The 23,624-nt window shown below is 41.4% G+C and overlaps 2 protein-coding genes across 3 annotated transcripts; one reads left to right on the top strand and one right to left on the bottom strand.

Annotated features, from left to right (window-relative positions):
* Positions 1–2,577: 2,577 nt before the first annotated feature.
* LOC112279334 (signal peptide peptidase) lies at positions 2,578–7,132 on the top strand. Its single transcript, XM_073532803.2, has 12 exons — positions 2,578–2,833; positions 3,133–3,257; positions 3,464–3,579; positions 3,995–4,146; positions 4,293–4,378; positions 4,603–4,730; positions 4,959–5,009; positions 5,303–5,389; positions 5,604–5,673; positions 6,305–6,441; positions 6,695–6,772; positions 6,887–7,132. Exons 2-12 carry the CDS (start codon positions 3,170–3,172, stop codon positions 6,995–6,997), a joined length of 1,104 nt encoding a protein of 367 aa, XP_073388904.1. The 5' UTR covers positions 2,578–2,833; positions 3,133–3,169; the 3' UTR covers positions 6,998–7,132.
* A 75-nt stretch (positions 7,133–7,207) lies between these two features.
* On the bottom strand, positions 7,208–12,300 carry LOC112279335 (signal peptide peptidase). Of its 2 annotated transcripts, XM_073532804.2 has the most exons (12): positions 11,652–12,300; positions 11,228–11,352; positions 10,906–11,021; positions 10,339–10,490; positions 10,107–10,192; positions 9,755–9,882; positions 9,476–9,526; positions 9,096–9,182; positions 8,812–8,881; positions 8,046–8,182; positions 7,715–7,792; positions 7,208–7,600 (listed from the first exon to the last, which is right to left on the bottom strand). In XM_073532804.2, the coding sequence occupies exons 2-12, from the start codon at positions 11,313–11,315 to the stop codon at positions 7,490–7,492; spliced, it is 1,104 nt and encodes a 367-aa protein (XP_073388905.1). In that variant the 5' UTR covers positions 11,316–11,352; positions 11,652–12,300; the 3' UTR covers positions 7,208–7,489. The 2 variants fall into 2 exon arrangements, with proteins under 2 accessions (XP_073388905.1, XP_090105152.1); XM_090249026.1 differs by lacking the exon at positions 11,652–12,300 and having other exon boundaries at positions 11,228–11,645.
* Positions 12,301–23,624: the final 11,324 nt, after the last annotated feature.

Below are 23,624 nucleotides of genomic sequence, written 5' to 3'. Positions count from 1 at the left end.
CTATCAATAATTTTTTCTTTATTAAGATCATCATCTTTGACATGAAATTTGTGAAAACATCCAAAAAATATATATCCTTTTGTACACCAACTTATAAATGTCCCTCCCACTGGCAATGAAGAAAAAATATATTATAATTAGAAGTTTACTAGAAACCACACGATTAGAGGTACAATTTTCTAATTCTACATAAACTTGCTACAAGTAGTATTGGAGATCAGATGACATCTACAAAAAGAGACATCATTTTCTATGCAATTGATGGCTTGTTTCTAAAGATTGATGGAAATTAACAAATCTTTGAGGACTTTGGCTTTATATTTCAGAGTTTCATGTTCAACAAATAAAATCTTTCTAATTAGACATTTTGTGTTGCTCTATCCAAAACAAAATTCAAACAAAACATTACTTGGGTAGTTTATGATGGAGGGTTGGAATGCACAGCAAATTTTGTTTGAAGTAACATATTTAAGTAGTAAAATTCATGTTTTAAGTTTCACTTACAACTCAATGACTTGAGTAATTATGATACTCCCTAATATAAGCTAGGAGCTCTAATGCAAATGTGTACATATACAATAGCTGTTGTGCACATTTCTTTTCTGGAATCCGCTAAAGATATCAATTACCAAAATTGACAACGTTCCTTAAAACAATATTTTAATAAAGTTAATCATTACTTCGATGCTACACGTTCTTAAAAAATGGCAATAAGATTCCTCACACAATCCTCATTGCAAATGTTCGTTACATCTAAAGATATAAGTCTGCGTGCATTGACGTATCCAGACATGAAGCATCGTACGCTACGATATGTGCATGTCTTTGCTCAACAATGGCATTGGCAACAGCACACCCTCACTTAATGATGTAGAGATGCAGCAACAACAAATAGACGCGTCCGGACACAAGAGCCCCTGGTGACACAGTGGTGTTCTTGATCAGGACTATGAGTTCAAAATTTGGACTTCATCGTGTTATTTGAGGGGTGAATTCCACTGTCATAGAGATCGTCATACTGCACAGTAAATGGGGTGCAGGCGAAGAGTGCACTGTGCAAGACAAACTATGGCGATGGCCCAGCATAAAAACTGAGTTCTGGTGTCAACACCAAAGCGAGCAATGCTTACAGAATCCCGATCCAGGAATCACGACACCACACCATTAAACACAATGCAAAACTGCGCCGCCGACAATAGCGCAGAATAGCGCCTACCCAAGCAACTCAATGCACTCGATATCGCACTCTGCCGTCGCATACAAGAACACACGTCGGCACTTCCGAGCACTGATGATCGAGAATACGCGATGCAGTTGGCGCTGCCCCCTCTCCCTTCCTCTTCCCTCGTCCCCACGTTCCCATGTTCGCATCGACCTCCCTCACGCCGACTCCCCTCCTTTCACACATTCCAGTCCTGCTCCACCGCCTCCAAATGAACCCTCCTCCCATCTCCTCCGCCCCAAGCCGTGTTGCTCCCACGATCCCGCAACCCCAACCGATTTCGATACCAACTTCGACCACGCACCCGATCTGCCAATTTTGCGTCGGCGATGAGTCCGAATTACCCGTGAGACGTGTGCGCTGGCAGAAAGGGGCTGCCGAACCCCTTGACGGGTTTGGAATCCGCGGCAGCTCGCCCACGTCTCCTCTGAGACCAAAGCTGCTGAAGAACTCGTGCCACACCCGATGTGCGCAGGTTCCGTCAACAAGTCACTCGCAGCAGGAGGAGGAGGAGAAGGGACGGAGGGAAAGAGGGAAGGAACGCATCCCCTGACAAAGCATACCTGCTACGTGTGACGTATCCACAGCCGACTTGTACGTGGCGAAACAGACGAACGAGACCGCAGACGATGCGCGCAAGGCAACAGATCGGAGGGTGGCATCGGGGTCACAAGTGCCCTCCCATGTCCACGGTGGGTTTTCACGGCTTGGGGTCTTCAGTGAGTAACGCGCAGCTGAAGTGCCACTGGATTGGACTCGAGCTCGTCACCCGAGCCTTCTGATTGGTGGTCGCCAAGACGCAGAGTCAGTCGTGTCGACTGTTGCCATGCTCGGTGACCCTCCGATGACCTGGACTTTTGTAATGCCCCACCCTTGCTTCAGATGCCTTACCAGTTCCACTGCGCCCGGATCAGCTTATTTAAGACTCCTTTCCACTGCTTCAAACGACTACCAAAATAGTGGCACCACAAACACAAGCATCGGTCCTTTTTAGGCCACCATGGGATGTGAATCTGCCGTGCATGATTTTTCGCCACGGGATAGAGCATTTCCCATGTGTCATAATTCTGATTTTCTATAGAGAATAACTAAACATGAAATGAACAAATCGGCTGACTTAGTGTGGGTGTGTAACTGACATTAGTGCATTGTACTCTTGATGTGACTTTTGCCCTTAGTATCACTTTTTATGAGGCGAAATTATCTACTGCTTTTGCCACACTTGCACTTTATTAAGAGGGATTACTTATTTTATTCATCTTGTGTTGTGTCATCGACATGTCATCGAACGAAGAATCCTTGTCTTCAACTTGATAAACTGTATGGTGCACTCCACATACAACATTTCTACATATCGAAACGCGAGGAACCCCTCTTCAAAAGTTTAAGGACGAGTAGTGTCCCATATCATTATTATTATTATTATTGTTACTACTTTCTGTTTGGTCTCCTTCTTCTGGTGGAGGTCGCGCATGTCCTTTTTCTATGTCCGCATTTCTGTGTTCCTGGATGACAGAGGCGCGATTAGCACATCTCATTCGGGCATAAGTGTATGACCTGAAAGGAAAAAGGGCCGGGCTGCAAATTGAATAGCCCGTGTGGGACTCCTGGGTAAGCAGTTCCAACACCTAAAATCAAACCAGCAAGGCAGCAGAGTCTTAGGACAAACCCCTGCTCCGGAGTCTACTCCCTCAGGCAACTTGTCTGAATCTTCCGTCTTGTGTCACATCCCTCCCCCCCCCCCTCTGTCTCGCTAGTTTCTCCTTAGATCACCATCATCCCCTTGCATTGCTCCGTGTTGCCTAATGCAGCACCACTTCCGTCACTTGGGTCCCCTCGCATTCTTCCTCTCCTCTACTCGTTGCTGCTTGCCCTTCAGATCGTGTTTGGGTTTAACTGCGTGGACGTAGGGGGAGTGCGAAGGCGGGGTGAGCGAACGCCAGATCCATGTCGTCGGAGGTGGAGGTGGAGGTGGACAAGCAGCAGAGCAGTCGGGCAGGCATGGCGGAGAAGGTGGCCAGTGCCGCCCTGATAGGTATTTTCGTTTACCGCAATCTATCGTGTCTGCGATATTTGATTTGAATTTTTTCTTCTCCTTCTTCTTCTACTTCTTCTTTTCCACGTCGGGTCGTGTTGGCAAAGACCTCAATTCTTGCGGAAAGACGTGGGTTTTACGGGTTTTAGGGTTGGAGGGTGCATTTAGGGCTCCACTCAGCATGGGAGCATGGGAATGGTTGGCAGGTTTGACGTTGATGCCTCTGGTGGTGAAGGTGAATCCCAATTTCAACGTTGTAGCAACAGCTTGTCTGACGGTGTTCATAGGATGTCATCGGTCTGTGAAGCCCGCTCCTCCCTCGGTAAGTTTTCGAACTCCCTGTGCTGTGGGTGTTTACGTTTTCGAGGGCAAGCGAAGCTTCGGATTAAACTGAGAAAGTTCGGTAGCTAGTTGCGATGAATTGAGCAAGGGTGTGTGGGGAGGTGGAAGAGGTTGGGCTCAGGCGAGAGTGTGGTCTTCCTGGTATGATGGCATATGACGGAATTGACATGGTGAAGGAAATCCTGTGTCCGGAGAGGGCGTGGTTGATTTTTGTTGGTTTAGTATTGGACATTCTTGGGGCGAGATCCGCAGAAGAAGCTTATTTTGCAGAGCGTGGTTGAAATTCTAGCTGCGATGCGTGGTTGAGCTTAAGGCCTTTCGAAATCCCTCCGCCCGGCCCTTTTATTTTGTTTTTCAGAATCTCAGGATGGGACTGATACGCATTGGTGGTGCAGGAGACGATGTCGAAAGAGCATGCGATGCGATTCCCTTTCATCGGCAGTGCAGTTCTGCTGTCGCTGTTTCTGCTATTCAAGTTCTTACCGAAAGATCTGATCAACACTGTCCTGACTTTGTACTTTTTTGTGCTCGGGGTTTTGGCGCTCTCGTACGTAACCTTCGGACCCTTAGTGTCGTATCTTCGTGTCTGATTGCACCATGCGCACTGTCCACGACCTTTGAACTGGCACGCCAGGTGTAGGGTCTGGTGATCTGGATTCGTGTAGCAGCGCTGATTGGTGGAATTGGATGCAGAGCTACGATTCTTCCAGCATTGGAGCGTTTCCTGCCGCCAGAATGGAACGACCACCTGATCACGTGGAGGTTGCCGTATTTCAAGAGTGAGCAACAGCGTGTGTGTTGAGTCTGGGTCTCAGCTTCTTGCGCAATGTGCAATTTACCTGGGCCCTCCGTTCTGAGAATTGCCGTGCCTCGCTTTATAGATAGATGTGACTCCTGGGTAGTGTGGAGGTTTCGTAGCACATTAAGAGAAGTGTTGTTGGAGTGTGTGGAGTGTGCAATGGATGGCTTGGGTGGTTTACGAATGGTGCTCTTGGGGATGCAGATGTGGAGGTGGAGTTCACGAAGTCACAGCTGGTAGCAGGCATTCCAGGTGGTGGGTTCTGCATATGGTATGTGATGAAGAAGCACTGGTTGGCCAACAACACACTCGGATTGGCTTTCTCTATTCAGGTCTTACCCGTCTCCACTTCCTTTGAAGCTTCGGTTGAAGCAGTTTGGTTGAGTCGCGTGCGTAGAGTTTCGGTGGGGCGTCTGTCTTGTTGAACAGCTGGGAACTGCATAGGCTGATGTACGGTGTTGGGGCATAGCAGTCAGGACAAGAGTCAGAGAGGAGGGGGACGATTGGTTGAGGTTTAGGTGGTGGTTGCTGACTTGACGGAAATGGTTTGCTTGACACAGGGAATCGAAATGCTATCGCTGGGGTCGTTCAAGATTGGAGCCATTCTTCTGGTGATTAGACCGGCCACCATTGTAGTTAATGTGATGATGCTGTGTGCAGGCTGTGATGGATGGTCTTCGCACATCTATTAATAGTGTGTTAGAAGCATATTGCATGCTATCTGCTTCTTACAGTAATCGAACCCGCCACTTACGGCTCAAGCCCATGATTCGTAAGAGTGATAGGTTTTGGGATCGCTTTGCGGGTTTGTGTGAAAAGGTGCAAGAGTGTTGAGTTTTGGGATTGTAAATTGGCAATTAATTGGGGAGGAGTTTGAGATGTTGGTGGTCACGATGGAGTGCAGGCAGGACTGTTCATATACGACATCTTCTGGGTGTTCTTCACGCCTGTAATGGTGAGCGTGGCAAAGTCGTTCGATGCTCCCATCAAGGTACTAAGCCCCTTATCTGTTTCTTCGTGGATGGTGCATGGCAAGCTGTGTTATGAGAGAGCTACTTGACAACAATGGAATGAGACATGTTTCGTGAGCTGGAGTTTGGTGTGACGATTGTTGCGCCGTTCGGTGGTGACAGTTCGGAATACAGAACAGTTAGATCATGGATTATGGAGGGTGTGATGCAGTTTTTGTGATTGTGACTGTGCAGCTGATTTTTCCAACTGGTGATGTTACCCGGCCTTTCTCTATGCTGGGACTAGGGGACATTGTAATTCCAGGTGCTCACTCGGCCATGAAGCCAGCTTTGCATCGCAGTATTAGCCTGGCCAGTGTCACGGCTTGATGTTCCGTTTGTGGCAGTGAATCGTCACACAGTTGGGGGTGTTTCTTAGGAGTGTATTTCTCCTGTATATGTTGGTGTGTGTGAACGACTCTTTTTGTGGTGTTTCATAGGCCGTGTGTTTTCTAGGGAGTGATGCAGTTTTACAAAGGTTTTGTGTTGTACCATTGGTGAAACAAATCCTCTCTCTCTCTCTCTCTCTCTCTCTCTCTCTCTGTTTTTTATTTTGTTTTTTATTTTTCGTGTCTGTTTAGAGCACGTATAGGCATGATGAGGTTTCTTCTGTGAAACGAATGAATCTTATTATAGGCTTACCGTCAGCTGTCACTGTGCTAACGAAAAGCTGTTGGCGAGTAGGCGTTTTATTTCATGCAGTCGTGCTTCCTTGGAAGTGATGTGAATCTCTAGTCTGTGCATGATGATCACAGCCGTACCGTATCGCACGTTGCTTCGTTTTGCGCTTTTTGTAAATCGTCGTTTGCAGGGCGGGAAGGTCGGAGGTCCGCATCACAGCATCAACATAGGCCACGAGCTCTGATACAAGGATGGTGCTTATGTTGTGAGCGCAGGCATTTTTGTAGCTTTGGCGTTGCGCTTTGATATGTCGAGGGGTCGGGATAAGACCTATTTCACGAGTGCATTCTCTGGGTACACAGTAGGCCTTCTAGTCACCATTTTGGTGATGAATTTGTTCCAGGCTGCACAGGTATGTCCCTTGGAACAGTTAATGGAGTTTCCAACAATTGCAAGTGTCTTGGTCACGTGCAGGCTGTGTTAGTGACGCAGGTGCATATGTTGAGTGCACGTAGACAGTTGATTGAAGGCAGGAGACGTCCAGAAATGGGTGGATAGTTCGATAAGCTATTGTGTGAAAGTGCATAGTGTGATAGACTGGAGAGGGATTGCAATGTGATAATACACGTGATATCTGAGGTGGGTATTGACTTGGCATTTCGCAGCCTGCACTTCTTTACATCGTACCGGGAGTGATCGGGTTTTTGGGCGTCCATTGTGCTATGAGGGGCGAAATCAAGCCTGTGAGTACCATGCACTTTCTGTTTTTCTTTTGTAAAAAGTTTTATGGCTGATTTGCGATCAGGATCGTGCAGATAATCGATGTATTTTAATATTATATTTTGCGTTCCGTGTAGCTTCTGGAGTTCGATGAGTCTGCTGCAGCCCGAGACAGTACTGACGAAGCCCAGGACGAAACTGTAGCGACCACAAGAGCTCTACATTCCAGCGGTATAAAGACGGATTAGTCGGGGATTAGTTGGGTTGTGGGAGATTTGACCAGATCTCCTTGATATTGAGGATGATACTGATTAAATTCTGGTAGTTAACTAAATTTGCGTGGAATGTTTCGTTGTCTCATTTATATATTTAATATTTTTCAACATCGCCGTTGTCATGTTCGTCGACAATCGCTCTGTTTCGACTAGAATTGATGTATAACAGAGATAAATTCTTCGTTGATATGAATATGCCTTTTATATTAACTGGTAAACAATCCTCATTTGAAGAATCAGTATCGCACTCAACTTCGTAAAGTCTGATTCACGATACCAGTACATATGACAGATCTAGAAAAAAATTGTAATCAACACCGCCGAAACAACCACGTTTACGAGCATCAGGCTGACAGGGATATGCAGGCCTACCCCCCACCTGCATACTCCACATGGAGGAAATTCCCAGCACAGGTTGTCAACCCCGACTCAGCAGCAATCCGGAGCTAGCCATAAACAGTCGCACTAATCCGTCTTTATACCGCTGGAATGTAGAGCTCTTGTGGTCGCTACAGTTTCGTCCTGGGCTTCGTCAGTACTGTCTCGGGCTGCAGCAGACTCATCGAACTCCAGAAGCTACACGGAACGCAAAATATAATATTAAAATACATCGATTATCTGCACGATCCTGATCGCAAATCAGCCATAAAACTTTTTACAAAAGAAAAACAGAAAGTGCATGGTACTCACAGGCTTGATTTCGCCCCTCATAGCACAATGGACGCCCAAAAACCCGATCACTCCCGGTACGATGTAAAGAAGTGCAGGCTGCGAAATGCCAAGTCAATACCCACCTCAGATATCACGTGTATTATCACATTGCAATCCCTCTCCAGTCTATCACACTATGCACTTTCACACAATAGCTTATCGAACTATCCACCCATTTCTGGACGTCTCCTGCCTTCAATCAACTGTCTACGTGCACTCAACATATGCACCTGCGTCACTAACACAGCCTGCACGTGACCAAGACACTTGCAATTGTTGGAAACTCCATTAACTGTTCCAAGGGACATACCTGTGCAGCCTGGAACAAATTCATCACCAAAATGGTGACTAGAAGGCCTACTGTGTACCCAGAGAATGCACTCGTGAAATAGGTCTTATCCCGACCCCTCGACATATCAAAGCGCAACGCCAAAGCTACAAAAATGCCTGCGCTCACAACATAAGCACCATCCTTGTATCAGAGCTCGTGGCCTATGTTGATGCTGTGATGCGGACCTCCGACCTTCCCGCCCTGCAAACGACGATTTACAAAAAGCGCAAAACGAAGCAACGTGCGATACGGTACGGCTGTGATCATCATGCACAGACTAGAGATTCACATCACTTCCAAGGAAGCACGACTGCATGAAATAAAACGCCTACTCGCCAACAGCTTTTCGTTAGCACAGTGACAGCTGACGGTAAGCCTATAATAAGATTCATTCGTTTCACAGAAGAAACCTCATCATGCCTATACGTGCTCTAAACAGACACGAAAAATAAAAAACAAAATAAAAAACAGAGAGAGAGAGAGAGAGAGAGAGAGAGAGAGGATTTGTTTCACCAATGGTACAACACAAAACCTTTGTAAAACTGCATCACTCCCTAGAAAACACACGGCCTATGAAACACCACAAAAAGAGTCGTTCACACACACCAACATATACAGGAGAAATACACTCCTAAGAAACACCCCCAACTGTGTGACGATTCACTGCCACAAACGGAACATCAAGCCGTGACACTGGCCAGGCTAATACTGCGATGCAAAGCTGGCTTCATGGCCGAGTGAGCACCTGGAATTACAATGTCCCCTAGTCCCAGCATAGAGAAAGGCCGGGTAACATCACCAGTTGGAAAAATCAGCTGCACAGTCACAATCACAAAAACTGCATCACACCCTCCATAATCCATGATCTAACTGTTCTGTATTCCGAACTGTCACCACCGAACGGCGCAACAATCGTCACACCAAACTCCAGCTCACGAAACATGTCTCATTCCATTGTTGTCAAGTAGCTCTCTCATAACACAGCTTGCCATGCACCATCCACGAAGAAACAGATAAGGGGCTTAGTACCTTGATGGGAGCATCGAACGACTTTGCCACGCTCACCATTACAGGCGTGAAGAACACCCAGAAGATGTCGTATATGAACAGTCCTGCCTGCACTCCATCGTGACCACCAACATCTCAAACTCCTCCCCAATTAATTGCCAATTTACAATCCCAAAACTCAACACTCTTGCACCTTTTCACACAAACCCGCAAAGCGATCCCAAAACCTACCACTCTTACGAATCATGGGCTTGAGCCGTAAGTGGCGGGTTCGATTACTGTAAGAAGCAGATAGCATGCAATATGCTTCTAACACACTATTAATAGATGTGCGAAGACCATCCATCACAGCCTGCACACAGCATCATCACATTAACTACAATGGTGGCCGGTCTAATCACCAGAAGAATGGCTCCAATCTTGAACGACCCCAGCGATAGCATTTCGATTCCCTGTGTCAAGCAAACCATTTCCGTCAAGTCAGCAACCACCACCTAAACCTCAACCAATCGTCCCCCTCCTCTCTGACTCTTGTCCTGACTGCTATGCCCCAACACCGTACATCAGCCTATGCAGTTCCCAGCTGTTCAACAAGACAGACGCCCCACCGAAACTCTACGCACGCGACTCAACCAAACTGCTTCAACCGAAGCTTCAAAGGAAGTGGAGACGGGTAAGACCTGAATAGAGAAAGCCAATCCGAGTGTGTTGTTGGCCAACCAGTGCTTCTTCATCACATACCATATGCAGAACCCACCACCTGGAATGCCTGCTACCAGCTGTGACTTCGTGAACTCCACCTCCACATCTGCATCCCCAAGAGCACCATTCGTAAACCACCCAAGCCATCCATTGCACACTCCACACACTCCAACAACACTTCTCTTAATGTGCTACGAAACCTCCACACTACCCAGGAGTCACATCTATCTATAAAGCGAGGCACGGCAATTCTCAGAACGGAGGGCCCAGGTAAATTGCACATTGCGCAAGAAGCTGAGACCCAGACTCAACACACACGCTGTTGCTCACTCTTGAAATACGGCAACCTCCACGTGATCAGGTGGTCGTTCCATTCTGGCGGCAGGAAACGCTCCAATGCTGGAAGAATCGTAGCTCTGCATCCAATTCCACCAATCAGCGCTGCTACACGAATCCAGATCACCAGACCCTACACCTGGCGTGCCAGTTCAAAGGTCGTGGACAGTGCGCATGGTGCAATCAGACACGAAGATACGACACTAAGGGTCCGAAGGTTACGTACGAGAGCGCCAAAACCCCGAGCACAAAAAAGTACAAAGTCAGGACAGTGTTGATCAGATCTTTCGGTAAGAACTTGAATAGCAGAAACAGCGACAGCAGAACTGCACTGCCGATGAAAGGGAATCGCATCGCATGCTCTTTCGACATCGTCTCCTGCACCACCAATGCGTATCAGTCCCATCCTGAGATTCTGAAAAACAAAATAAAAGGGCCGGGCGGAGGGATTTCGAAAGGCCTTAAGCTCAACCACGCATCGCAGCTAGAATTTCAACCACGCTCTGCAAAATAAGCTTCTTCTGCGGATCTCGCCCCAAGAATGTCCAATACTAAACCAACAAAAATCAACCACGCCCTCTCCGGACACAGGATTTCCTTCACCATGTCAATTCCGTCATATGCCATCATACCAGGAAGACCACACTCTCGCCTGAGCCCAACCTCTTCCACCTCCCCACACACCCTTGCTCAATTCATCGCAACTAGCTACCGAACTTTCTCAGTTTAATCCGAAGCTTCGCTTGCCCTCGAAAACGTAAACACCCACAGCACAGGGAGTTCGAAAACTTACCGAGGGAGGAGCGGGCTTCACAGACCGATGACATCCTATGAACACCGTCAGACAAGCTGTTGCTACAACGTTGAAATTGGGATTCACCTTCACCACCAGAGGCATCAACGTCAAACCTGCCAACCATTCCCATGCTCCCATGCTGAGTGGAGCCCTAAATGCACCCTCCAACCCTAAAACCCGTAAAACCCACGTCTTTCCGCAAGAATTGAGGTCTTTGCCAACACGACCCGACGTGGAAAAGAAGAAGTAGAAGAAGAAGGAGAAGAAAAAATTCAAATCAAATATCGCAGACACGATAGATTGCGGTAAACGAAAATACCTATCAGGGCGGCACTGGCCACCTTCTCCGCCATGCCTGCCCGACTGCTCTGCTGCTTGTCCACCTCCACCTCCACCTCCGACGACATGGATCTGGCGTTCGCTCACCCCGCCTTCGCACTCCCCCTACGTCCACGCAGTTAAACCCAAACACGATCTGAAGGGCAAGCAGCAACGAGTAGAGGAGAGGAAGAATGCGAGGGGACCCAAGTGACGGAAGTGGTGCTGCATTAGGCAACACGGAGCAATGCAAGGGGATGATGGTGATCTAAGGAGAAACTAGCGAGACAGAGGGGGGGGGGGAGGGATGTGACACAAGACGGAAGATTCAGACAAGTTGCCTGAGGGAGTAGACTCCGGAGCAGGGGTTTGTCCTAAGACTCTGCTGCCTTGCTGGTTTGATTTTAGGTGTTGGAACTGCTTACCCAGGAGTCCCACACGGGCTATTCAATTTGCAGCCCGGCCCTTTTTCCTTTCAGGTCATACACTTATGCCCGAATGAGATGTGCTAATCGCGCCTCTGTCATCCAGGAACACAGAAATGCGGACATAGAAAAAGGACATGCGCGACCTCCACCAGAAGAAGGAGACCAAACAGAAAGTAGTAACAATAATAATAATAATAATGATATGGGACACTACTCGTCCTTAAACTTTTGAAGAGGGGTTCCTCGCGTTTCGATATGTAGAAATGTTGTATGTGGAGTGCACCATACAGTTTATCAAGTTGAAGACAAGGATTCTTCGTTCGATGACATGTCGATGACACAACACAAGATGAATAAAATAAGTAATCCCTCTTAATAAAGTGCAAGTGTGGCAAAAGCAGTAGATAATTTCGCCTCATAAAAAGTGATACTAAGGGCAAAAGTCACATCAAGAGTACAATGCACTAATGTCAGTTACACACCCACACTAAGTCAGCCGATTTGTTCATTTCATGTTTAGTTATTCTCTATAGAAAATCAGAATTATGACACATGGGAAATGCTCTATCCCGTGGCGAAAAATCATGCACGGCAGATTCACATCCCATGGTGGCCTAAAAAGGACCGATGCTTGTGTTTGTGGTGCCACTATTTTGGTAGTCGTTTGAAGCAGTGGAAAGGAGTCTTAAATAAGCTGATCCGGGCGCAGTGGAACTGGTAAGGCATCTGAAGCAAGGGTGGGGCATTACAAAAGTCCAGGTCATCGGAGGGTCACCGAGCATGGCAACAGTCGACACGACTGACTCTGCGTCTTGGCGACCACCAATCAGAAGGCTCGGGTGACGAGCTCGAGTCCAATCCAGTGGCACTTCAGCTGCGCGTTACTCACTGAAGACCCCAAGCCGTGAAAACCCACCGTGGACATGGGAGGGCACTTGTGACCCCGATGCCACCCTCCGATCTGTTGCCTTGCGCGCATCGTCTGCGGTCTCGTTCGTCTGTTTCGCCACGTACAAGTCGGCTGTGGATACGTCACACGTAGCAGGTATGCTTTGTCAGGGGATGCGTTCCTTCCCTCTTTCCCTCCGTCCCTTCTCCTCCTCCTCCTGCTGCGAGTGACTTGTTGACGGAACCTGCGCACATCGGGTGTGGCACGAGTTCTTCAGCAGCTTTGGTCTCAGAGGAGACGTGGGCGAGCTGCCGCGGATTCCAAACCCGTCAAGGGGTTCGGCAGCCCCTTTCTGCCAGCGCACACGTCTCACGGGTAATTCGGACTCATCGCCGACGCAAAATTGGCAGATCGGGTGCGTGGTCGAAGTTGGTATCGAAATCGGTTGGGGTTGCGGGATCGTGGGAGCAACACGGCTTGGGGCGGAGGAGATGGGAGGAGGGTTCATTTGGAGGCGGTGGAGCAGGACTGGAATGTGTGAAAGGAGGGGAGTCGGCGTGAGGGAGGTCGATGCGAACATGGGAACGTGGGGACGAGGGAAGAGGAAGGGAGAGGGGGCAGCGCCAACTGCATCGCGTATTCTCGATCATCAGTGCTCGGAAGTGCCGACGTGCGCTGTCAAGTAATATTTAATCTTATTTAATGGGCATCAAGAGGTTATATGTTGTTAGGTGTGGCTTTAGAATATGGTTTTATTTTTATTGGGATGATTGCGAACAATAAATAAACTGGTACAATAATGCAAAGTTTCAAAGTTTTAGGAGTCAAGAAGATGTTGAGTTCTACAAGATTATTAGGTTCATCTTAATAGGTTTATGCTTTTGATTTTAAGCATATCCTTGAACTTTGTGAACCTTTATTTGTCTTATGGTTTTATGAAGAAATCAACAATTTGATTGTTGGTTTGAATTTAGGATGTTTATTAATCTTGTAAGTATGTTTTTTTTAATAAAGTATAATCATAATTCTACATATTTAAGTTGTTGATGGTGGATTAGATTTTGAGCTGCTCCTAAGGTGCTTTGGTTGTCACAAAATATTATGATGAAATTGAATGCAAGACCATAGATCTTTGTGTACAAGGTGCAAAGCTATATGATTTTGAGAATTTCTTTTGACATAGCCTTTGCTTAAGTGTCACTAGAAAAAACAACAACAATGTCTTGTTTTTTAGATGACCACAAAATTAGGCCCCTAGCTCACCTAAATACCCAACATGCAATTAACTTCATATCTAAGTAATAGTTGTCCCAGTTTGCATCTATGTATTTTATGATGGTTGGACTCTTCTATTTTTTGTAGAAGATATCAAAATCCAAGGCTACTTTGATGTACCGCAATACTTAGTTTGCGGCTTCTAGGTACAAAGTTTTAGAACTTTGTTTAAATCTACTCAAAAAATTGGTGATAAATAAAATTTTGGGCTAAGTGTTGATGAGATAGATAAGCATTTCAATGAATTGTTGGAAGTATTTAGCATTAATATTTAGGGAGTCGTCTTCTACCTCTAACTTCAAGCCTTCAATTATGGATACAAATACTAGGCTATAATTTAAGAAGTCAAACTTCTATAAAATCTATAGGAAGTAAGATTTTGGAATTAAGAAGATTCTATTTTCGAGCTTAATGAATTCTACTTCTAGATGTAGTGTTTTATTTTGAAGATCAGTTGTCTCAAAACATTGCAAGAGATTTTATTTGAATTCACTAATATATTAATGATTTAAACTAATGAATAGGATGTTATCAACATAGAGAATTAATACAATTATTTTTTTTGTTATTGGTGATAAGAAACAAGGTATAATTTGCCTTAGTTCAAGATAGATTGGATTCATTAAGAAAAGAGTTTATTTTTTTGAATTTAATTCTTGGTACTCGTTTAAGATTATATTTAAATTTCTTCAATTTAAACACCTTATTTTGTGTCAATGTACTTTGAAATCCTTTTGGTATTTCTATGAAAATAGTCACTCATAGATTGTCATTTAAAAATACTTTTTTAATATCTAAATATATGAGTGGTCAATTTTTGCTAGCTGAAATCATTATAATAGATTTAATAGCCTTCTACTTTGCTATAGTTGCAAAGACCTTGTCATAATTGATTCCTTTCGTTTGTTGAAAGAAAAAAGCTACTAGTCTTGCTTTAAGTTTTTGTTTTTATTCTAACTCTATTTTATTTCATAAATCTACCATGCTATAACTAAAAAAATTCCATAAAGCTTGTTGCATATCTCTTAGATAATTTTTTATAGTTAGAATCTTTTTTAGATTCTATGATATCTCTCCATGCCAAATGAAATTTTGTAACTTAATAGGAGATTGGCTATGAAGGTTCATTTGTAATATAAAAAAATATTCTATTTTAATTGAATTATTAAAGTCAATAGAATTTATAAGAGTGTGTCAAGGATATGAATCTTAAAGAAAAAAATCCCAATATATTCTTATGTCACTCAAAAATACTATAAAATCACTCAAAGATTGTAATATATTGAACTAGAATGCCTATTGCCAAAGACAAAAAGACTAAAAAGTCATAAAACAAAAGTAATGACTAGAAAGACATTGATAAGAGTGAAGAAAGCTTCATTCTTGCATCTAAATATACAATTCAACTAAGTGTTATGTAGCAACTTTATATATGACCTCCAATAAGTATTTGATTTATGAGATATATTGTTGTATCACTTGTTGTCTTGTTTGGAAATGCACTAGGCATCTAGCCATGGAAGGTGAAGTTATGTTTTACAAGTATTTAAAAAATCATAATAGGTTTCATCCATAGAAAAAGAATGAAATTCAAATTTTAATTCAAAAGTGCTTAAAGTCAATACAAAGTGTTAAAAAGAATTCTTTTTAATAATCTCAAGTATACTTAAACTCCAATTTCCTTATTATTTTTATAATTAGATAATTTTGATTTTTCTTTGCAAACCGTAATTATAGACAATGAACTTTAGCAAGCTATAATTTCTAATTTGACCATTCACTTGGTACAAAATTTTGTGCATAAATGTCATTATAAATCTTCTACATGCTTAACAAAAATTCAATCCAATCTAACTTATACATTGTGAGAAAACGTCCAAAAAACTATACTAATGTCACTTAACTACCAACTTGAAAGTTAATGCAAATGTTTCAATAGCAATTTTTCTTTCTTCAATGATTAATTTTAGTTCAAAATTGATATATAGCTTGATTTTTAAGTCTTCTAATACCATGCCAAATTTCACCTTATTTCAATTAGTAGATCTTCACATATCATAGAAATCCTATTCAACTCCAAATTGCCAACTTTTGATATCCTCTTGTATCAAAATCCAAACACCTCTCAATTACATCATTAAATTAACACAAAACTTTATGCACACTTAGCTATCACGGACATACTCATAAAAGTCAATAATTATATATATATATTAATAGAAATAAGTAAAAGTAGATAAAAGTAAGTTAATTCTACAGTATTTGATATGGAAGCTTTCTAGAAGCTTTATAGACATTGTTTTGACTTTATAGGTGACTTTAATTGACTTTTTGGATTAGAAATATGGTCAACAAGTTGGCCATGTATCACATATGTTGTTAGCTTGAAGACCAAGCTAACAATGTGGCCCATACGTAGAAAAACTTGCCTTATAAGTCAAGGCATGTGTCCTACAAAGTCAACACTTACCAAAGGTCCTATAGAATGCCGCCACGTAGGCTCTAGTTAGATAGTATATATAAAAACAAGAGTGAAGCCTTCTTCACTCTTATTAACTCCTTTCTTCCTTCTAGTCTAGTTTCAAGGGTCTCTAGTTTTCTTGTCTTTTGGCAATAGCCATTCCAGTTTCTCTTTCAATATACATACTTGTTTATTTATATTTTGTTACCTTTCTTTGAGTGAAGGCTCACTTGTCTGAATTTCTTTTTCATCGAATTCTTGTCCTTGACAAATTGACAAGAGTACACCTACAATATCAGAGCTTTGTCTAATCTTGATTAAGAGTGGATTATCCCTTTTTCTTGATAAGATATAAGCATATTAGAAGTTACGGATTACCTTCTTCTAAACTGATATTATCCTTAGTATTTTCTTTGTTCTCAAGTTGTCTCTTCTATTTGTCTTAAGAAATATTAGACATCTTTTCTTTTCTAAGTGTTATCATGGCAGAACTTGTTGAAATGAAGAGTGCAATGGCACAAATACAAGAGCAATTGAAAGAATTAATGTTTGCGATGCATCAACTCAATTTACCACCACAAGGAGCAACAAGATTGGCAGGAAGTGAAGGTATAGAAATGGTTGGAGCTACTTCAACATATGTACCAAACCATGTCCTTTCTCCTCTAGTGGAATCTCCTTCCAATGTTAGAGAACCAAGAATTGTCCTACCCGAGAAGTTTGATGGCATCAGATCCAAGTTTCGAGGATTTATCAATCAAGTGTAACTTGTGATTGAACTTCAATCCCAAAGCTATCCAACTCCAAGATCACAAGTTAGATTCATTGGTATGCTTCTTTCACGTTCAGCACTATTATGGTTTTCAACTTTTCTTGAACGACAAGATCAAATATTGAATAATCTAGAGGCTTTTCTGGCAGAGTTTCAATCCATATATGGAGAACATGATGCAATTTGTATTACAACCAATAAGATCCATATTTTACGACAAGACAATCGATCAGTAACGTTGTATGCTTCATAATTTTGACAACTTGTAATTGATATCAAGTGGGATAATGCTGCACTTATTAGCCAATTTCTCTACGGATTACAATATGAGGTAAAAAAATTAATGCTCAATTTACTTGATCCTCAAACATTGAGTCAAGCAATTGACTTTGCTGTGAAATACGACAATCGTCTTTTTGAATTTTGATCTGAGAACCGTATAAGTAGACCTCAACGTTACTATAATTCAATGGCAACACCAACACCTCTTCAACACATAAATTCAAAAGTAGAGGATATGCAAATTGATGCAGTACGTTTCAAACCTCTTAATGAGTAAGAAAAGACTTGTCATCGTCAAGAAGGATTATGTTTATATTGTGGAGAACTAAAACACACTGCACAAAATCTATCACAAGTGAAGAAACAGCTAAGCTCTTTCTTAACAATATCTATCGCTATCATGGATTACTCAAGGATATTATATCAGATAAGGGAATTCAATTTGTATCAAGATTTTGGCAGACTCTTTTCAAGATTCTAAAAGCCAATATAAAACTATCTTCAATATTCCATCCTCAATCTGATGGACAAATGGAGCATGTTAATCAAATTTTTGAGCAATATTTAAGATATATTATTAACTACCAATAAGATGATTGGACAACTCTTTTGTCATTGGCAAAGTTTGCTTACAATAACACGGTACATTCTTCTACAAAACAAACACCTTTCTTTGCTAATTATGGTTATCATCCATGACTTGATACTTTTGACTTTTCAAAAGTTAATAATCCTGCTGCGAAAGATTTGGTAATTCATTTGTGAGAGCTACATGCAATGATGAAGGTACAGTTAAAAGAGGCTCAAGAACAAGGAAAGGTCAATGCGGATGTCTATCGAAAGGAACAACCACCATTCCACTCGGATGAAAAGGTATGGCTACTTTGTCATAATATCAAGACCACTCGTTCTTGTGACAAGTTGGACTATCGAAGGCTAAGACCGTTTTCTATTTCTGCACAAATCAATCCAGTCACATATCATTTACACCTACCGGAGTCAATAAAAATCCATCTAGTATTCAAAGTGTCTCTTCTTCAACCATACAAGACAGTGGACATACCAAGAAGACAATAAGCTCCACCTCCTCTTATAGAAGTGAACAATAATAAAGAGTTTGAAGTAAAAGAAGTCTTAGATTCAAGGCGACGTTGAAATAAATTAGAATATCTTGTCCATTGGCATGGATATGATATTAGTGAACCCACATGGATGTCAAGGATAAGAACTCGATGAAAAAGTAATTCAGATAAGTGAGCCTTCACTCAAAGAAAGGTAACAAAATATAAATAAATAAGTATGTATATTGAAAGAAAAATTGGAATGGCTATTGCCAAAAGACAAGAAAAGTAGAGACCCTTGAAACTAGATTAGAAGGAAGAAAGGAGTTAATAAGAATGAAGAAGGCTTCACTCTTGTTTCTATATATACTATCTAATTAGGGGCTATGTGGCGACGTTCTATATGACCTTTGATAAGTGTTGACTTTGTAGGACACATGCCTTGACTTATAAGACAAGTTTTTCTACGTGCGGGCCACATAGTTAGCTTGATCTTCAAGCTAACAACATGTGTGGCACATGGCCAACTTGTTGACTACATTTTTAATCCAAAAAGTCAATTAAAGACACCTATGAAGTCAAAGCAGCATCTAGGAAGCTTCTAAGAAGCTTCCATATTAAATACTATAGAATTAACTTACTTTAATCTACTTTTACTTACTTCCATCTATTTGTATATGTAATTGCTAGCTTCCATGAATATGTCTGTGACATTACCCTCCCCCCCCCCCCCCCCCTTCTAGTGACGAGTTCTACGAGGAGCGGTCATCATATGTTGAAGAAATCTATGATGCGACAAATTGTATTCGCCACATACTCTGATCTTTGTTCTCTTCGAAGATGATTGATAGGGCCTCTCAACCATCGGTAGTGTCCTATACTAGGGCGGGAAGACCACCCAATTATTTGATCATTGTTGAGGCCTTCATAACTTCCTTTGAATAAAACATTTGGAACACCATCAAGAGTTGTTCCTACCTCTAGCAAAATCACCAAACATCGGGAGTCCCTTCCCAAATCGTGATACCAAATGCATTGTATCTCGCCATCTATTCGAGGAAGAACATGTCGTTCTTGAAGATCTTCATCTCGATTGCGTCGTCTTAAAGGTTGTGACAATTGTAATATCTCATTTGGCAGGTTAGCAAATGAAGGCTCTTGAGTCGAATCCGCTTGTTGTTGATTCTCCATCTCTTGAGCATCACAGCTACAAAGAAGCTACAAACAAGGATTGAAAGTAAAATGTTATCTTGCCTAGATGTTGTTTCTTTTATAAAGAACGTTTTCATCTTGATTTTGATGGATGTTATCAATAAAAAGCCTCCACTGCCTTTGTTGCATTTGCAAGATTCTTTATTGGCTCCCATGTGCGTTTACTAATATCATATCCACGCCAACGGACAAGATATTTCAATTTATTTCTGCACCGCCTTGAATCTAAGACTTCTTCTACTTCAAACTCTTCATTATTATCTACTTCTATAGGAAGAGGTGGAGCTTGTCTTCTTCTTGGTATATCCATTGTCTTGTATGGTTCAAAAAGAGACACGTGGAATACTGGATGGATTTTCATTGACTCTAATAGATGTAAACGATATGCAACTAGATTGATTTGTGCAGAAATAGAAAATGGTCCAAGACATCGATAGTCCAACTTGTCACAAGGACGAGTGGTCTTGATATTATGACAAAGTAGCCATACCTTATCACCCAAGAGGAATGGTGGTTGTTCCTTTCGATAGACATCCGCATTGACCTTTTGTTGTTCTTGAGCCTCTTTTAACTGCACCTTCATCGTTGCATGTAGCTCTGATAAATGAATCGCCAAATCTTTCATAGCACGATTATCAAATTTTGAAAAGTCAAAAATATCAAGTAGTAGATGATAACCATAATTAACAAAGAAAGGTGTTTATTTTGTAGAAGAATGTAGCTGTTATTGTAAGTAAACTATGCCAATGGCAAAAGAGTTGTTCAATCATCTTGTTGGTAGTTAATGGTACATCTTAAATATTGCTCCAAAACTTGATTAACATGCTCTGTTTATCCATCAGTTTGAGGATGGAATGCTGAAGATAGTTTTATATCCACTTTTAGAAACTTGAAAAGAGTCTGCCAAAATCTTGATACAAATTGAGTTCCTCTATCTGATATAATATCCTTGGATAATCCATGATAGCGATAGATATTGTTAAGAAAGAGCTTAGTTGTTTCTTCACCTGTGATAGATTTTGTACATGGTACAAAATGTGCCATCTTGGTAAAATGATCTACTATCACGAATATAGAGTCATAAGAACTTGAGATTGGAAGATACGTGATGAAGTCCATAGAAACAGAAGACCATGGTTGTTCTGGAATAGGTAATGGCTGAAGAAGTCCGTACGGTCGATGACGAGGAGTTTTTGATCTCGAGCAAATATCACAAGATTGTACAAAATCTTTGACTACTTTCCACATTTGTGGCCACCAAAAATCCTTGGATATTAGTTCCAAAGTTTTATTGTATCCAAACTGTCCTGTTGTTGGGAAGTCGTGACAAGCTTGAAGAATACGTTAACGTGCTTCTCCTTGTGGAATATATAGGCGTCCTTCGAAATAGAGTAGGTTGTTCTTGAATTCAAATTTAGAGGAATCATGAGATTTAGAAGAATTATTCTTGATATCATGAACAAGAGAGTCTGAAGACATACTTAACTGGACTTGCTTAAGAAAAGTTAAATCAACTGTCAATATTGATTTTGTTACTCGAAGATGAAATTGCTCCGGCTTCAAGAGAACCGTTCTTTATTGATCAAAAGTTGCATCTCTTTCTTTTGGTACAAGATAAGAACGACTAGACAAGGCATCAAACTAACCTTGTTATTTTTCTAGTCGATAAGTGATGATGAACTTGAATCTTGATAAGGACATGCTCCAACGAGCTTGACGATGATTTAATATGCATGTTGACATAAAATACTCGAGGTTCTTTTGATTTGTATACACAGTGACTGGACTGGAAGCACCTTCTAGATAATGATGCCACTCTTGAAAAGAATCCACGATTGCAAGAATTTCTTTGTCGTAGATCTCATAATTGATTTCTGCTGCTGAGAATTTTCTTGAGTGAAAGGCTATTAGATGAAGTTTGTCATCTGTTTCCATTTGTGACAAAACCGCATTCAGAGCAAAGTCTGATGCATCTGTTTCCATAAAGAATGCTTTGGAAAAATCAACACGATACAAGATTGGTGCAGAAACAAATGTTGTCTTCAGAGATTCAAAAGCAACTTCTGCTTCTTGATTCCATTGGAGTTTGTCTTTATAAGTCAAGCGTGTAAGTGGAGTTGTAATTTGAGAGAAGTCCTTGATGAAGATCCGATAGTAGTTGGCAAATCCCAAAAATTATTGGACATCTCTTACCGTTTTTGGAATCTTCCAATCTATAATAGTTTGAACTTTCTTAGGATCCATCATAAGTCCATCATTTGAAATGATGTAACCTAAAAAATCAACTTGAGTAGCGTGGAATACATACTTTTCTATCTTGGCATAGAGTCTTGCATCTCTTAATTTTTACAACACAAGACAAACATGAAGTTCATGTTCCTCTAGATTTTTAGAATAGATCAAGATGTTGTCTAGATAACAAACTACAAAATCGTCCAAAAACTCGCGAAAAACATCATTCATTAGATGTTGAAAAGTTGCTGGTGCATTTGTAAGTCCAAAAGGCATGACGTTGTATTCAAAATGTCCATACCTAGTTTGAAACACAGTCTTCCATTCATCTCCTTCTTTGATACGTACTAGATTGTATGCTCTTCGGAGATCTATTTTTGTATAGATCTTAGCTTGATTCAGCTAATCAAGAAGTCCAGATATTAAAGGTAGTGGATATCTATTCTTGATGGTAATCTTGTTGAGTCCTTGATAATCAACACACATCCGTAATGATCCATCTTTTTTCTTCACAAATAGAATTGGAGCTCCTGTCGGAGATTTAGAATGGCGTATGAAATTCTTGGCTAGATTTTCTTCAATATACTCCTTGAGTTCAATCAATTCATTTTGTAACAAACTGTAGATTGGTCCGAATGGCGGTTGTGCTCTTTCTTGAAGGTCAATTGGGCAATCATAGAGACGATGTTCCGAGAGTGTATCCGCATTCTTTTTTTCGAATACATCTTGAAATTCTTGATATTGGCTTGGAATGCCACTTGAATTCTTTCCATTAGTAGAAACAAGTGTAGCATAAATAATATATGGTGTTTCTTTCATAGCAGCATGCAAGAAAGCTTTTGCACCTATAAATACGGGTTTAATTGAACTGGACTTATGACTATCTACTTGATTAATTACACTATTAGTTATACTTTTAGAGAAATTAAGAGTTTGAGAAATCCAATCTATTTGAGGGTTATATTTTTCTAACCACGATAAATCTAAAATGACTAGATTAGAGGGAGATCTAATGATATTAAATACTACAAAGCTATTATGACCATTGATTATTACTTCTATAGGAAGGATTTTGTGAGTAATATCTCCAGAAGACAATGGACGACCATCTATGACTTCTACATGAACAGGTTTAGTTTTCTTTACTAAAGATATGCTATATCTTTTAGTAAATTCTTCATCTAAGAAACACATGGAGGCTCTTGAATCTAACAAGGCAGAGGCTTTGTAATATTTACGTCCTAAAATAATATTTAATGTAAAACAAGGAGAGGGCTCTGAAGAGAGAATATGACCTTTACTAGATGTTGTGCAAGATTTCAGCCGCACGGTCCCTATTGTAGCTGGACAAACTCGTTTTCCGACATATTGTCTTCTTTTACAGCCATACTCCTCATTTTGTGATTGCATCATTTCTTTCGAGAATGTTGAGCAGTGTGCTTTGGTTCTCCACAATATAAACATAATCTTTCTTGACGACGACAAGTCTTTTCTTGCTCAGTAAGAGGTTTAAAACGTACTGCATCAATTTGCATATCCTCTACTTCCGAATGTATGTATTGAAGAGGTATTGGTGTTGCCATTGAATTATAGTAACGTTGAGGTCTACTTGTACGGTTCTCAGATCAAAATTCAAAAAGGCAATTGTCGCACTTTACAGCAAAGTCAATTGCTTGACTCAATGTTTGAGGATCAAGTAAGTTGAGCATTAATTTTTTTACCTCATATTATAATCTATAAAAAAATTGGCTAATATATGCATCATTATCCCACTTGATATTAATTG

Source organism: Physcomitrium patens, chromosome 3, assembly GCF_059467195.1.
Source record: "Physcomitrium patens ecotype Gransden chromosome 3, ASM5946719v1, whole genome shotgun sequence".
NCBI classification, from domain to species: domain Eukaryota; kingdom Viridiplantae; phylum Streptophyta; class Bryopsida; order Funariales; family Funariaceae; genus Physcomitrium; species Physcomitrium patens.
Note: the sequence above shows the minus strand (reverse complement) of the source record. Positions and strands in the feature narration are given on the sequence as shown.